We start from the raw sequence: 15,954 nt of genomic DNA, 5'->3' as shown, positions 1-15,954 counted from the left end.
GGCAAATAAAGTGAAAAGTGCACAGCAGAAAGCAAAAGAAAACCTACAAATGGAAACTTAATGCTTTATACTGAATCTTATGTTCTGCTGTGTATATGGCAATTTTTTTTTCTTTTCTTATTTTGTACTTAAGTTTAAAATAAATTTTTTAAAATGAAAAAAGATGACCAAAAAAGTGCCTCCTATGTGCCAGGGACTGTGCTGAGTGCTTTACAAATATCTCCTTGGATATGTCACTGTTAAGGAAATTGCCAGCACCCGAGGTGATGGTCGGAGGGCCCACCCACCCCAAGATGTGGAGAAGGACCTAGTTAGAACATCAGCTGAGCAGGGAAGCAGCTGCACTCACAGTGAAATTCAATCTAACATTTATTGAGGACCTACTAGGTGCAGATCAGGTTCTGTTTGATGATGGTCACTGGACTTATTGAGCTCACATTCTAGTGGGGGTATTGGGGAAGGCCAGTAAGACACAACTCTATACATACATATGTATCACATGCTAAATGCATGGAAAAGAGGCAAAGTGAAGGTCTGAGGTGGGATCAGGGGAGGCTTTATAGGGGAAATATTTGAGTTGGGCTTTAAAGATGAGTAGAAATTCAATAGGCAAAGAGAAAAAGGGTGGCATTCCAAGCCTAGGGATCAACATGAGCAAAAGCGAAAAGCTGAGCCCAGCTCACCGACCCCTCCCCCTCCCTGTAAGCTGGGCAGTGAGACCCAGCCATAGAAACAAAAGACTCCCTGGGCTCGGGTTCTTCATTTGTGTAATGCTTTTAATTGATTCAAGTTTTCACAGAAAGGGTTTGCTTCCATTGCCAGGATTAGAAGTCTCCTCCACTGTGTGATCCCTCCGGCAGCCCAGACTAGAATTTTGCATCTTTTGGTTTTGTTATTAAGAATGAGAATGTCTGTGTCCCAGAGCAAGGTAGTCCTCTGAACATGTTCAGGAGTCTGCCCTCTAGACCCTCATGTCTCTGCCTGACCTGGGACCTAGGCTTGGCCCTGGGAGCTGGGCACAGGGCCCAAAGGACACTCAGCCCAAGCAGCCCTTCCAATCTGGAGCCCCTGCATCCATCCATCCATTAGTTATCTATTAATAATAAGAAGGCTGGAGAGAACAACTGCATTCACATAAACGATTCCATTTGATGCTCACGGCTGAGGGGAAGGAGCGTTTCAAAGAGCTTCCAACAGTTAGTTTGGAGGCCTGATTTTGAATCTGGGCTCCAACACCAGCCATGTGAACATGGGCAAGTCACTTCCTCTTGCTAAGCCTCAGTTTCCTTCTCTGTAAAATGGGAATAATACATACACCACCTAGATTACAGTGCTGTTATGAGGAAAGCATTTTGTAAAATACTCTAGGAGTGTAAACCCTAAGGAAGATTTGAGAAGGCACCTCCTACTTCTTTGCAAAGGTAGGGTGGGAAACAGTGCATCTAATGACATACTTTTTCAATGACTTCATTAATTTTGCTGAACTATTTTTTTTTTAAATTATTGATCATGAGGGATAGTGCTCTGGGAGGGGGCAAGGACAGATTGGAAAATCTAGGTAATATGAAAAAATTAATAAAAAATTTATTTTTAAAAATGTGATTGGAAGTACTGCTGTTATCCCTACGTCACAAATGGGGAAACTGAGAAGTAGCTGGCTCAATGTTGCCTAACAAGTTAACTGCAGAGCCAGGACTCAAAGTTTTCCAGTCTCCCCACCCACCACCCTTATCTTCTTAGGTGCGCTCGGTGGCACATTGGTCTGGAGTCAGAAGCTCTTAGTTCAAACCTGGTCTCAGACACTTATTAGCCACATGGCCCTGGGCAAGTCACTTAATCTGTTAGATTCAGTTTCCTCTTCTACAAAATAGGTTAGTAATAATGACACCTACCTTCCATCGAATGACATAATAATTGTAAAGTGCTTAGCACAGTGCCTGGTACATAATAAGCACTATATAAATGTCAGCTATTATTATTATTGCCACTGCTACTATTTCAGGTTTGAGTCTCCTGTAGTACCTAGAATATAGTTAAATGTTGTGGACTAACTGAATCCAAAAATCTGACAGCCTTGCCCAAAATACCTACCAGGCATTCAGGCTAAGGCAGTCTTTTCCAATGATGATTCATTTCTTTCCTATTTTTCAGTTTGGGGACAAGGAATCCCCATTAGACTGTGAGCTCTAGTCTAGTAAGGACTCTTTTACCTTTCTTTGTATCCCCAGCACTTAGCACAGTGCCTGGCACATAATAAGTTTACTGACAACCTCATTAAAGTTCTTCTTTGGCCTCTCTTGTGATCAATTAATATCCTTTAATACAGGAGTTCTTAACCTGCGGTCCATGAACTAACTCATTTTTAAAAAAATATTTTGATAACTGTGGTTCAATATCGCTGGTTTCCTTTGTAATCCTGTGTATGTAGGCTCCACCAGACTGCCACTGGTGTCCATGACAAAGGAGTTAAGAAGCCCTGTTAATAGGTCCTCCAGCTCTGTCTCTGGAACATGCCTCCTAAGACTGTGGCTGAAAGGACTTGAACCGGTCTCCTTTTTGGAGAAAGCCACTCCAGAAGTTGGATAAAGTAAATGAGTTTTCAAGTAACAGAGGTACTGATAACTTAAGAAAGATAAGCCAGAAGGGCCAAGCCAGTTTTCCCATCAGCCCATAGCTCTAGGGTAGATAGATTGCATGGCTTCAAGGATAAGGAAATTCCCATTTTATAAAATATAAGTAATTCACTCACTGACCTCTTCCCAGGTCAAGCACATGGAAGATTGTTCTGGGTGCCATATTTTAGACAAGACATTAAGAATCTGATGGAGGGCTACCAGCATTGTGAAAGGACTGGACATCAGTGCCTACAGGGATTGCCTGAGGGAACTGGAAATGTTTAGCCTGAAGATACAAGATGGGGACATGATCTCTGTCTTCAAATATCTGGAGGGTTGTCATGAGAAGATAGCTATTTAACCCCAGAGGAAAAAACAAGGACCAGTGAAGGGAATTTATAAGGAGGGAGATTTCAACTCAGTGGAAGGAATAACTTTCTAACAAATAAAAAGTCTTGCAGTGATAGCTCCCTGTCATTTGAGATAATTCATGCAGAAAATGGAAGAGTGCCTGACGAAGATCCTATAGAGGGAATCCATGGGCACAGTGGGCAATTTAATAATCGTAGCTTACCCTTCTGAGATGGGCCTTGGGTCGGTGTTCGTCATCCTGTTTCTTGAGCTAATGGTAGTGGGGAGTGACACACTGAGCTGGGGTTTGAGTGGGGGGGAAGAAAGAGAAGTGAGACCAAGATATGGGAATTGGAGATATAGTAAGGAAATAGAGGAACAGAGATAAGCTTGACTGTGGCAAAGTACAAGTGGAAAGAGATGCCTAGAGGCCCGGGGCTTTGGGGTCGATGTTGGAGCTTGCAATTAGAATCATCTGACATATATCTAGTACTTAATAATTACAAAACACTTTACAAATTCTCTCCTTAACTGATGCTCTCAAAAGTTCTGTGGGTTAGGCTAGGTAAATATGATCACCCCCCTTTTAAAGGAGGAAAATAAAACTCGGGGAGGGCATTGACTTGCCCAAAATCACACAACTAGGATCAGACTTGAGCCCAGCTCTCCCATCTCCCAGTCCTGGGCTCCTTCCTTTATGACCCCATTTCCAGCTTGGGGACGAAATACAAAGAAGCTGTTTCACTCAGACTTAAGGGACAGTTGCAGACGGTGCCTGGCCCCTGGAGCTGCCTGTAAGAGGCCAGAAACAAAAGCAGGAAGAAGAGCTGGCTAAAGAACCCTGAGCTCGGACCAGGAGGGCAGGCCGGGCCTGGACCCCACTCACCTACCAAGCAATTGCATTGACTCAAAAGTGGCCAAGGTCAGGGCATCCCTAAAATCATCTAGGATAGGGTCACAGGAACGCAGAGCTGAAAGTGACCCTGGCACACACCGAAGATTGGATGGTCTTTAGACCATTCTCTCCTTTTTCAGATAGGGAATTGAGGTGTGGAAAATCAAAGTGAATTGCCCAAGTAACAGAGGTGATACACAGCAAAGTCAGGATTCAAACCCAGGTCCTCTCATCTCAAATCCAATGCCCTTCCTACTCCTCCATCAAGCTTCTCATTTCAATGCCAGAGCTGCTATAATCTGGAGCCAGGGTGATCTGAGCAGGGTCTGATTGGTCAGGCACCCCCAGTGCTGTCCCAAAAAAGAGAGGGCAGGAGCTCAGTGGGAGCGACCAAGCCTTGTCCAGGAGCTCAAGGGCAGGGCTCAGTGAGTGTGAGAGTGGGCAGGGAAGGATGCATACAGTTGTGAAGCTAAGAGGATGATGACAACAGTAGGAGACACAGGACCTAGCTTTGAGAAGGGCTGGCTCAGCTCAGCCTAAGAATCAGGGGGGATGCTTCAGGTCATTGAGGACACCCAGGGAGTGAGGATAAGGGAGTCCTATATAGAACCACACTGAGGATGAAAATGAAAAGCCTAGAATCCTGCCCCTGTGGGGCCCACAGGATTGTGGATCACCAGGCAATGCATACTTAAAGACTGGCAGAATTTCAGAGCTAGGAGGACCTCAGAAGCCATTCCTAAGACTACAGTCCAACCCATACCTAAGGAGGAAACCCCACTGCCACTTGACCAAGTAGCTCTTCTACTTATTGTGGAAGCCCTCCAAAGAGAGGGCTGCCAATAGCGGCCCATTCCCCCTCTAACAGTTAGGAAGTTCTGCCTTCAAGCAAACTGAAGTTTGTCTCCTTTGCAACTGCCACCGTGTGCCCTCTAGGAGCAAACAGAACCAGTCCATTCCTTTTCCAGATGGCAGCCCTTCAAACACATAAAATCAGGGATCTTCTCCCTCCCCAGGTCTTTTCAATATCACTAGTTCCTTCAATATTTAATTAACAGAAGCCCATCCACCATCCTAGTTACCATCCTCTGGATGGTAGCAGCACTAGTCCAGGATGGTCCCACGAAACCAGATGCTTTCAGGGTCAGAAATGAAGACCACCTTCCCACACTCTACCCAGCTCTAGAGGGTATTTCTACTCTAGGATTCAGCCTGTAAAATGTCTCCTCTATACTTGCCTGTCCTTCCTGGATACCATGATGGGAGCTACTCTGAAAAGCAGGGGGAGGCCTCTATGGACTTCTAGAAGAAAAATGGGGGTTCGTCCAACCTTGGTCCCATTCAGGCAGGATCCCAGCCCTTCTCCGATTCTAGGCTTGACACTTGGCCCACAAATGTCCCTTGGGTGATGAAGGATATGATCCCTTCCCACTTCAGGCCTCTAGGACCACTTAGAAAGGGATATCTCCATGCTTTCAGCCAGGTGGGTATGAGTAGCCGAGGGGTAGAAAAGACACATCCATGTGTCTGGGGCCCTGATTTTAACAGACTTGAGAAGGCAGCTGAGAAAAGCAGAAAGAACAACAAAACTGTAATCATAAGACCTAGGATTCAAATCCTGGCTCTGTTGTATGCCAGGGCAAACCATTTAACCCCTCTGGGCCTCAGTCTCCTCATCTGTAAATGAAGACTAGATGGTCTCCAAGATCCCTTCTAAACCCTATAATCTACAGTCTATGGTGTAGAGGCCACATCTGATGCTCGGGACCTGGGCTCTGCGAAGTTCCCCTCCCGAGATGTCTCATTTGAAGCCTGAGATGCCCCATCTTCAGTGCTAGAGGCACCCACAGAAAGGCTCGGTTCCCGCTGGTCACTGTTCCTCACGGCTGCCTCCAGGGCTTTCTGGCGTCGGTAGAAGTGGGAGAATTTATTGAAGATGATGGTGATAGGGAGGGCCACCACTAGGATGCCACCTAGGATGCAGCCTGAGGCAGCTAGCTTGCCTGCCACGGTCACAGGCACCACGTCCCCATAGCCCACGGTCGTCATGCTCACCGTGCCCCACCACCAGCAGGCTGGGATCGTGTCAAAGCCCACATCTTCTTCCTTTTCAGCTGTATAGGCCACGCCAGAGAATACGGACACTCCCACAGCCAGGTACAGCAGCAGGATGCCCACCTCCCGGTAGCTATGCTGGAAGAGAAAGCAAAGGTATTGAACTCCCTCTCTCCTGTAACCTGCTCTTCTCCAGAGTCTCCAGAGCCTCCAAGCTATTTACCAATAGTATGCTGGGCAACCTCACACCCATTCCTTTCCCTCTCTTGGCCTCAATTATACTACCTGCAAAATAAAAAGAATTTTAACTGAATAATCTCTAAATTCTCTTCTAGCTCTGTTCTAATATCCCCCTAGCTCTGACATTCTATGATTCAAACCTTGTGTCTTCAGGTGTTCCCTTCACAAAGAGGAAATAAGGACAGAAGTGTTTCTGGGGTTAAGTTAGACCCCCTGAGGTCTAGACCAGACCTTCTTCTGCCTTGGAGGAAGTAATTGACACCTGGGCCTGAAGGCTGGCACCTGGATCAATATTCTTCTCTCCTCATTGGAGCCATCAGCGTCTGCCTGTCCTGGCCCTCTGCCTTGCAGGAAGCAGATAGTGCAGAGGGAGGGCCCAGAGCCTGAGAAACACTTCTCTGAAGAAGGGCAGAGCACGGCATCTCTGGCTAGCAGGTTTTTTCCTGCTCCCAAGGACCCCATCCTCCTACTCAGAGGCAGCACAGGGACTAGGCTCGGGTCTGTTACTGTCTAGCTGTGTGGCTTTGAGCAAATAGCCTCATCTGTGGCCCTCCCTTCCTCTTTCATAAGCTGAGGAGACCGAACTAGAGCAACCTTAGGGTCCCTTTTTTCCCCCCAATTGAGCCTACCAAATACTTGTTAAGTATCTATCTATGTGCAAGTGATGGTTGCTAAGGAAACAGATTTAAAAAACACAGCTACTCCTGCCCTCAAGGCATTTACAATCTAATAGAGGGAATAAAATTGTACACAAATAAGAAAGATTAGGTCAAAAGAGGGCAGGATTTGGATTAATTGTAGAATGAGTAAGCAGAGCTCACGTTCAGACATAGGGGAAGAGGTTTGGCTTCATGGAGGGTCATAGGTTTATAGGTTCAGACCAAAATGGAGCTTAGAAGGGCTCTAGTTTTAATTATTTCATTTTCCATTTCATTTTGGTTTTATTCTGAACTCAGCAAACACCAAATAAAGCAAGCATTTCCATATACATATAGAACAAGAGAGAGCTGTACACGAAATTGTGAATTTCTATTACGGAAAGCTTGCTTTTCTTTTTAAGTATGCAATAAATTCAACATGAAGCTGCCACAGATGTCCTGTTTTGTCCGTGACTCCTCTGGCCCTCCTTCTGGGAACAAACCTTGTCTTTATCTCCTTTCTCCCTCTCACCTTTCTCCCCAGACCTGACCTCCTCTGTGAAGAGGGGATAGGAAGATACTAATGCCAGGCCCTAGGCCAAAAGGTACAGCAGGAGGCCACATGGAATGTCCAGTTAGTACACAGAAGGCCATGAGACCCAAAAGGGAATCAAGGTTAGAAACATCACCTACTGAGAAATGTAGGAGACCTGGAAACTTCTCAAGGTACCCTCAGGAAAAAGAATAGGCAGCTAGGTGGCTTGGTGGATGGAGTACTGGGCCTGACAGGAAGACTCATCTTCCTGAGTTCAAATCTGGTCTCAGACCTTTACTAGCTGGGTGACCCAGGGCAAGTCACTTAATGCTGTTTGCCTCAGTTTCCTCATCTGTAAAATGAGCTGGAGAAGGAAATGGCAAACCACTCCAGTATCTCTGCCAAGAAAACCCCAAATGGGGTTACAAAAAGTCAGATACCACTGAAACAACTGAACAAACCTGTAAAGGCCACTGTGATCTAATGACGGTTCACAGGTTCACAAAGTGCTTCTTCACCATCATTCTGAAGTCGGTAGTGTATTGTTACCTCTATCATTATGCATGGTAGCAGCTTTGCATAGGCTGGCCCCCATGCCTGGAATGCATTCTCTTCACCTCTATTTCTTACCATCCTTACCTTTCTTCAAGGTCAACTTTAAAGGACTACCTCCAATGAGAATTCTTCTGGGATGTTCCAAGAGACATTTTTCCTCAGTGCTCTATCCTTGCCCAAATTACTTTGTACCTATCTATGTACCACATCGTGTCCTTACAACAGAATGTAAGCTTCTTGAGAGTAAAGACTTTCTCTTTGATATCCTCAGCACCTAGCTCTCACCCTAATCCTTAATAAAAGGGAAAAGGACCCTAGATCTTAGATCCCCACCCATTTTATGGGGAAAGAAACTGAGTCACCATGGCATAGTAGAAACTATGCAAATGTGGAGTCAAAGGCCTTGATCTCTCAGAGGCAGCTAGGTGGTACAGTAAATGGAGCACTGGGCCCTGGAGTCAGGAAGACCCAAGTTCAAATATGGCCTCAAATTTCTAGCTGTATGACCCTGGACAAGTTACTTAAACTTTGTCTGCCTCAGTTTCCTCAGCGGTAAAGTGGAAGTAATAATAGCACCTACCTCCCAGAGTTGTTATATCAGGTGAAATAACATCTGGAGAGCACTTAGCACAGTGCCTGACACATAGCAGTGCCTAATAAATACTCATTTCCTTCCTTCTTTCCATTTCTGCCACTTACTCTATGTGTAAAGTAGCCCTTTCCCCTCTTTTGACCTCAGTTATCTCATCCGTAAAATGAAACTGGCTGATCTTTAGGGTTCCTTCTGGCTCAAAATCTATGCTTCTGTCAAGTCCAGAGAAGTTCACTGATAGGTACAAGGTCACACAGCAGGGTATGCTGCATTCCAGCAGCTCTTCAGTTACTTAGTGGAAGCTGTTCCAGACTCACACTAAGATGCGGCAGCACCTTCACACAGTCCTGTTTATTGTCTCCCCCATTAGGCTGTGAGCTTCTCCAAGTCAGGGACTATATTTTGCCTCTTTTTGTATTCCCCAGTGCTCAGCACAGTGCCTGACACATAATAGTTGCTTAAAAATTGTTTATTGACTGACAGTCCCTGTCCCCCTTTCCCTTGTACTTTCTTTCCCAAACCCCCAACTGCAGCCTCAGATTCGTATTCCTTTCTCCTCCCTCTCCTCCTCATCAAAGCCAAGTTATGTGTTAAAAGAGGAGAAGGGGCGGGGAGTGTCTGCTACTTCATCAGAATGTACTGATTAAAGTTCTCTATTTAGAGTCAGGAGAGTTGAGTTCACATCTTGGCTCTGACAATCAATTAGCTATGGACAAGTTAATTTAGCTTTATGGCCTCAGTTTCCTCATCTGTGAAAGTGGATCATATTCTTGTAATATCTTCTTTACAAGGCTCTTCTGAAAGAAACACTTTGTCAGCCTCAAAACCTAGAAAAATGTGAGCTCTCATTGGGTGTTCTGTGTAAATGGGAAGGGAGAGTGATGGGTTTGTCATTAAAGGATAAAGGACAAGGGTCCCAACACAGCCAATTGCCAGCTGTGTTGGGCTGAGCTAGCCATTGTGCATTTCTGGACACGTTTTGTCCTCCTCACCCTCACCCTAGATGGTAATTCCATCAGGCCCTTGGTGACCAGATCTCCAGGTATACTGACCCAGAAGCCCTAACCAACTTCACTTCTTGCTGGTGTTAAACAAAATGGTCCAATCTCCACCATCACAGGACTCTTTGAGAGTAGAAGCCCTGCTGAACTGGTATTTTCACATGGCTTAGCAAACCTTCCTCTCCTAATCCCTGTGAATCAATATTTGTCTTTTGCTGGAGTGAAAATTCCATTTCCATATAACCACTGCTCTTTCATCCCCATCCATCTTAGCCCTCTCCATCCTGAGTTTTCCCATTTTCTTCCACCTTCCATTTCACCCTTTAGATCTCCTGTTCTGTTGTTAAATTTCTTTTATCTTCAGTCTCTTCCTCTCACATACTATCCACCTTTAAATCATGGAAACCTGACCTTCCCCCCAAAGACACTGCATCCCTGGCCACTCTCCAGTACTGAATGTACCTTCTCTCGTGCTCCCAATGAAATGAGCAAATAAGAGGAGTGAGTATATTCCAGGTGGTGCAGTGGATAGAGTGCCTGGCCTGAGCTCAGATCTGGCCTCTTAGTAGCTGTGTGATCCTGGACAAGCCACTTAACCTCTACCTGCCTCAGTTTCCTCTTCTGTAAAATGGAGATAATAACAGTACCTACCTCATACAGTTGTTGTGAGGCTCACATGAGATAATAACTATAAACGCTTAACACAGTGCCAGGCACATAGTGACCACTACTGAAATGTTAGCTATTATTATTCCTTGCTCATAACCGCCCCTTCCACACCTTCTATCTGTTGCCATCACACAGCAACCTCTCTGCATTTGAGGTCCAATGGTCTACAGTATGAATTCCAAATCCTTGTTGCAGTTATCCAGCTATGCCCCAGTAACTCTTCCTCCTTTTTCAAGGAGCTCAGTACTTGACTCCAACTTTTCTTGTCCACCCCAACCCTTGTCCTTACACTTGGGACTTCCAAATATGCTATCATATCCTCTCAAACATCCTGGCCATCCATTTCATCAGTTTTCTCTATTCCTATGACCAACTCCTTCATTCCACCTCATCCACACATAAAAAATGGCCACACCATTCCTCTCACCATCACTCATAAATGAGCTATGTCATGATCCTGAACTCCAAAATTCTCTTTAACCACAACCTCATCCTTCCATCTTCCCCTTTGTCTGACTTCTCCTAAGCCTCTTCTTCCTTCTCCTTGTGTTATCCACTCACCTGCTCTCTGAGTCTATCATTTTTGTTCTGGCCTCACAGTCTTAACCCTTTAATTAACGAGCTCAACTATCTACCATCCTCCACCTTGTATGCTTTGTCCTTCCACACTGCTCATGCTTTACTGAAGCTCTGCCCTAGGTTATCCATAGCATCTGCCTTTTCTGCCGAACCCCAAAGGAGGAAGTTTCAAAACCATGCTGCCTGGGACCTCTGCAGACTTATGTTACATTATAGCACCTGAGCCTTCACTGCTACACTGCAATCCTTTCCCTCCCTCTCCCCACTATTGGCTATCACACTCTGTAATGTCTGATCTCAACTAACTTTCCCTCTTGCAGTTCTTCACACTACCTCTCCCCCTTCCTCTGAACAAAAGACTGTGCTTCCTTCTTTACTAAGGAAATAAGAGACCCATACATACCCTCTTCCCCTTCTCCTTGCAAGGGCAAACATCTCTACTTAGGCCTTTTATTCTATCTCCTCTCATCCAGTTCAGAAGTTTATTCTTTCTTTTATCCCTTTTCTCTCTCATTTTCTTTTTTGTGTAGAAATTCTAGTTTATTTTCAAAATACTCACATATAGAATAATTCTAGAGATGTTCACTTTGTTCTCTCTCATTTTCAATCTCTCTTTTCCCAGTACCTGTCATATAGCAGATGTTTAATAATTGCTTCTTTCCATTCCCTATTTCTTTCCTTTCTTGCTGTTTGGAAAAATGCCCCAGTTTTCTCTTTCCTTTAAAAAAAATCTTCACTTGACCCTGCTATCCCCCCAAGCTAGCATTATGTTCCACTGTCCCCCCCCCCAAAAAAAAGGCAGCTAGGTGATTTGGTGGATAGAGTCTGGAGTCAGGAAGACCTGAGTTCACATGTGACCTCAGATACTAGTTTTGTGACCCTGGGCAACTCACTTAACCCTACTTGCCTCAGTTTCCTCATCAATAAAATGAGCTGGAGTATCTCCAGTATCTTTGCCAAGAAAATTCAAAATGAGGTAATGAAGAGTCAGACATATCTAAAACCACTGAACAAAAAGTCCAAGAGTCAAAGAGTAGACCTCTGATTTCATTGGCATATGGAACTCCCAGATGAGGAAACTCACTTTACCAATGCAGGTAAGTGACTTCTCTTCAACTTAGTCTTGGCAAATTGCATAGAACACTGGAAGATAAAGTAACTTGCTTGATGTTGCACAGCTAGTATGTGGCAGACATAGGACTTGAACCCAAGGTCTTCTTGGCTTCAAGGCCACTATGCTACGACTGCCTCTCCAAGAGATCCAGAATCCTAGGAAAAGGCACTTCTGTTCACTACCTCCACTCTTTCACCAACTCCCAACAATCTGAATTCTGACCCCTCTCCCCAAACAAATAAAACGGCTCTCTTCAAGGTTACCAATGACTTCAATTCTTAAATGTGATAGTCTTTTCTCAGACTAATGGGCAGCTTTCCCCCTCCATGTCATCTTCCTGAATACCCTCTCCTGGTTTTTTGGACTGAATGTTCCTTCTCATTAGGATCATTATGCATTTCCTACCTCCTACTCATGGGGGTCCCCCATGCCTTTGTTCTTGGCCCTTTTTTCTTTTGTCTTTCCATCTTCTCTGTGATCTCAAACAATCCCATGGATTCTATTCTCATCATTAAGCAGCCGACCCTCAAATTCATATATCCAACCCTGTTTTCGATATTCTCTCTAGCCCAACATCACCAACTTCCTGCTAGGCATCTCCACTTGGATGTGCCATTGGCATCTCAAATTCACCATGTCCATAAGGGACATGTCTTTTCTATGTCTATTGTGGCGCCACCATCCTTTCAAGTTCGTTCAAGGTTCAGATGCTATTTTTAACAGGAAGTCTTTCTTGTTCCCCCTAAACTGTCAGTGCTCTCTCTTTCTTAACATTATCTTCTCCTTAATTACCCTAGTATATACCCCAGTGTAGGTTAGCTAGGATGCGAAGTATATAAAGTGCGAGGCCTGGAGGCAGGAAGACCTGAGCTCAAATCTGGCCTCAGACACTAGCTGTGTGACACTGGGCAAATCACTTAACCCTGTTTGCCTCAGTTTCCTCATCTGTAAAAGAGCTGGAGAAGAAAATGGCAAACCATTCCAGTATCTTTGCCAAGAAAACCCCTAAAGGGGTAAGAGTCAGATAGACTGAAAACGGCTAAACAACAATTATACCCCAGTATAAAGTAAGCTCCTTTAGGGCAGGAACAGTTTGCAATTTTTGTCTCCTGATGTAGTGGCTACAGAGCCAGCCTAGAAGCCCTGGACTTAAGTCCTACCTCTGCTACATGCTAGCTGTGTGGTCCTAGGCAAGTCAAGGTAATGTCTTAGTGCTCCAAGCAACTCTCTAAGACTTTAAATTACAGAGGTTACTGACCTACATTGGTGGAGGGACTTTCCTCATCTGGGAGTTCCCTATCTCAGCAAAATCACAGGTCCTGTATGTACCTTTGTTTAGCACAATGCCTGGCATGTAGTAGAAACAAATTCAACTGTTTGTTGAATTACATTCCTAAGGTTCCTTCCAGTTCTAAACACTATTATGTCAGCACATTAAGGACCATCTGCATTATTTATCCCACACCTGATACAACTCATTCATTTATGGCACTTCAAAAATGAGGTGTCAGAGGCTCAGAGGTCAAATACTTTGCCTTTGATCACACAGCTAATGTCAGGGCTGAAGGGTTGAACCCCAGTGGTCCTTACTCCAAGCCCACGACTATTCAGCACACCAGGTTGCCTCTACCTAATTATGACACTAATATTACCTTGAGAGTGGCCCCCAGGGATCGAAGCCCGGTGGAGTGGCGGGCCAGTTTGAGCACCCGAAAGATGCGCATGAGCCTGAAGACGTGCACCACCTTGCCCATGCTACCCAGCTTCGAGGAGCGGCCCAGCATGACACTCACAAGCAGCGTGAGGTAGAAGGGCAGCACAGAAACGATGTCGATGAGGTTTAGCGGATGCCGGAAGAAGCGGGGCAGGCTTGGGGCCAAAAGTAGGCGGGAGGCCACCTCGAAGCTAAACCAGGCGATGCAGAAGTATTCGAGTCGCAACAAGAGCGGGTGGGCCACGGCCACGTCCTCATCGTGTTCTTGGTACTCCGGCAGGCTATGGATGCACATGGCCGCAATGGAGACGAGCACGACGCCGATGGAGACGCAGCTGAAGAGCTTGCTTGGCAGGGAGTAGCCTGGGTTCTCCATGGTCAGCCAGAGGCGCTTACGTAGCTGGCCGCAGCGCACTGCGCGATAGCGCTGCAGGTCCTGGTTGAAGTCGGAGATATCGTCGGGGGACGTGTCCACACTGCTCACGTCGCTCTCCTCGTCCCAGCTACGCCGGTGGCACTCTAGACGCCGCTCGTGGTAGCGGCCACTGCAGCAGGCGGCCAGGAAGCAGTCGCCTAGACCCCAGTACTCAGCCTCCTGGCCAAAGGCGAAGACGCACAGCTCCTCCAGCACGTGCAGCCGGCCGGTGCGGTAGAAGTGGAGCAGACACAGAAAGAAGCCCGGGTGCCGGTCAAAGTAGAACTCTCGCTTGCTGGGGTCGTAGTCGTCGCACAGCTGACGGGCCTGCTCCTCCGATGCGGCAGCCTGCAGGCGGCCTAGCCGCGTGTCGGGAAACTGAGCCAGCGCTCGCGGGCTCAGACGGCGCCGCACGCCGCCCACGTTCACGTTGAGTGCCTCCCCGGGCAGCCCTGGCCTCCAGAGGCCGCCGGGAGATTCGCTGACCATGGTGGCCCCTGAACGTACTTCTTCCGGCGCCTGGAGACAGAGGGAAGAGAAAGACAACCCTGAGTCTGAGGAAGGCCTTCCCAGATGCAATTGCGCTCCCAACGCGCCTCACCCGAGGGGCTTTTCACCACCCCCACCTCACATACAGAGTTTTTCATGGGCAAGGTGGCCCCTACATCCTACATCCTTGCATGGGGTTATAGGAGCTAGTACTGAACAGGACCTCCAAAGTTTTACAGATGGGAAAACTGAGTCCTGGAGAGGTTTGCTTAAGGTTAAATAACTAGTGTCAGATCCGTGATTCGAGCCGATATCTGTTGGTTCTTCCCTCAACTGGAAGAGGAGGGTTGGAGGAAAGCAGGGCGCCCGCGGTGAAGGAGATCAGGAGGCCAGGGCGTCCATCCCTCTTCCCTCACCCTAGAAATCCCAACGGCTTTCCCCAGAAGTCGGGGCTACTTGAAGAGGGAAAGGAGTTTCAGAGCCGAAAGGAACTGAAACCCCAGCGTTTCAAACTTCCCACTGCAGCTCTGGTTACTTCCCCCTTCCAGGCGCTCCATCTGTGCCGTCGGGGATTTTCTATAGCGGCACAGGCAATGTATGTTCCCAAGACCTTGGCCAGTATCTCCCCTGTACCCCTGCACCCCTACTCCCCATGGGATGAGGCGACTTAGCCTGGGGCAGGCCGCCTCCCTGAGTGCCGCCCCAGTTGCCGGAGCCGGCACCCCTTACCGCTGTCCAAACCCGAGCACGCGCCTCACTGCCTCGCCCTTGACATTGGGAACTTCCCCAGAGCAGAGTATAGTGCCCTCTCCTTTGGCTGGTTCCAAGATGCTTAAACTGGACCCTGGCCGCCCTGCTTACTGTGTGCTCTCGGCGAAGTGAGGGCACCCCGACTTTGCAAAGGGGAGATGGGATGCCCGGCGCCTCCTTGTGCGCTCTGGCTGGGGCTGCTTCAGCCTTTTCCCTGGCTTGAGCTGAGCTCGAGCCCCGCCTCCCGAAGCGGGGAAGCCAAGCTCGCCTTCTTAATGGGCTCTTCGGCCGCTGCGTAAACCGCCGCCCCCCCACCCCCGGCCGGGCAGCAAGGAGGGAAAGGGGGAGTGGGAGGGGAAGGGCAACCCGCGCCGGGGCCGCATCGATCGCTGCTGGTTGAGAAGCTGCGGGGGAAGGAAGAGATGACAGGAGGAAGGCAGGCGGCTTCTATTTCTGATTTGGCCGAGGCTGAGAGGAGTCCTGACTTCAGGAGCATGTTCACTTTGACCGACACCTCCTGCTCAATGTCTGTGACTGGGAAACCCGACAGTCAGGGACCCCCTTAGGTCCAGTGATGCAAAATTCAGGGCAATTTACCCGTAATGAAGATCCTTGCCCAGGGGCTAGAGAAAACCTGGCCAAGGCTCCCTCCTGCCGTGGGTGAGGCATCAGGCAGGCCCAGAACACACTCTGTACCCTCCAAATCAGAATAATAGCTCACTTCTATAGCTTGTTACAATTTACAAA

The 15,954-nt window shown here is 47.2% G+C and overlaps 1 protein-coding gene across 2 annotated transcripts; it reads right to left on the bottom strand.

The window, feature by feature from the left end:
- Window positions 1-755: 755 nt before the first annotated feature.
- On the bottom strand, window positions 756-15,534 carry KCNS1 (potassium voltage-gated channel modifier subfamily S member 1). 2 transcript variants are annotated; one of them, XM_020984096.2, is made up of 3 exons: window positions 15,187-15,534; window positions 13,492-14,487; window positions 756-6,054 (listed from the first exon to the last, which is right to left on the bottom strand). In XM_020984096.2, the coding sequence occupies exons 2-3, from the start codon at window positions 14,455-14,457 to the stop codon at window positions 5,596-5,598; spliced, it is 1,425 nt and encodes a 474-aa protein (XP_020839755.1). In that variant the 5' UTR covers window positions 14,458-14,487; window positions 15,187-15,534; the 3' UTR covers window positions 756-5,595. The 2 variants fall into 2 exon arrangements, with proteins under 2 accessions (XP_020839755.1, XP_020839756.1); XM_020984097.2 differs by having other exon boundaries at window positions 15,319-15,401.
- Window positions 15,535-15,954: the final 420 nt, after the last annotated feature.

Source organism: Phascolarctos cinereus, unplaced genomic scaffold (genome assembly GCF_003287225.1).
Source record: "Phascolarctos cinereus isolate Bilbo 61053 unplaced genomic scaffold, phaCin_HiC Scaffold_2;HRSCAF=192, whole genome shotgun sequence".
NCBI lineage: Eukaryota > Metazoa > Chordata > Mammalia > Diprotodontia > Phascolarctidae > Phascolarctos > Phascolarctos cinereus.
Note: the sequence above shows the minus strand (reverse complement) of the source record. Positions and strands in the feature narration are given on the sequence as shown.

Excerpts from the sequence above, each read along its gene's own strand:
- KCNS1 (XM_020984096.2), bottom strand. The coding sequence starts at position 14,457 with ATGGTCAGCGAATCTCCCGGCGGCCTCTGGAGGCCAGGGCTGCCCGGG. Across the intron at positions 6,055-13,491 it reads CCCTGGGGGCCACTCTCAAG|CATAGCTACCGGGAGGTGGG; the intron begins GTAATATTAGTG and ends TTTCTCTTCCAG.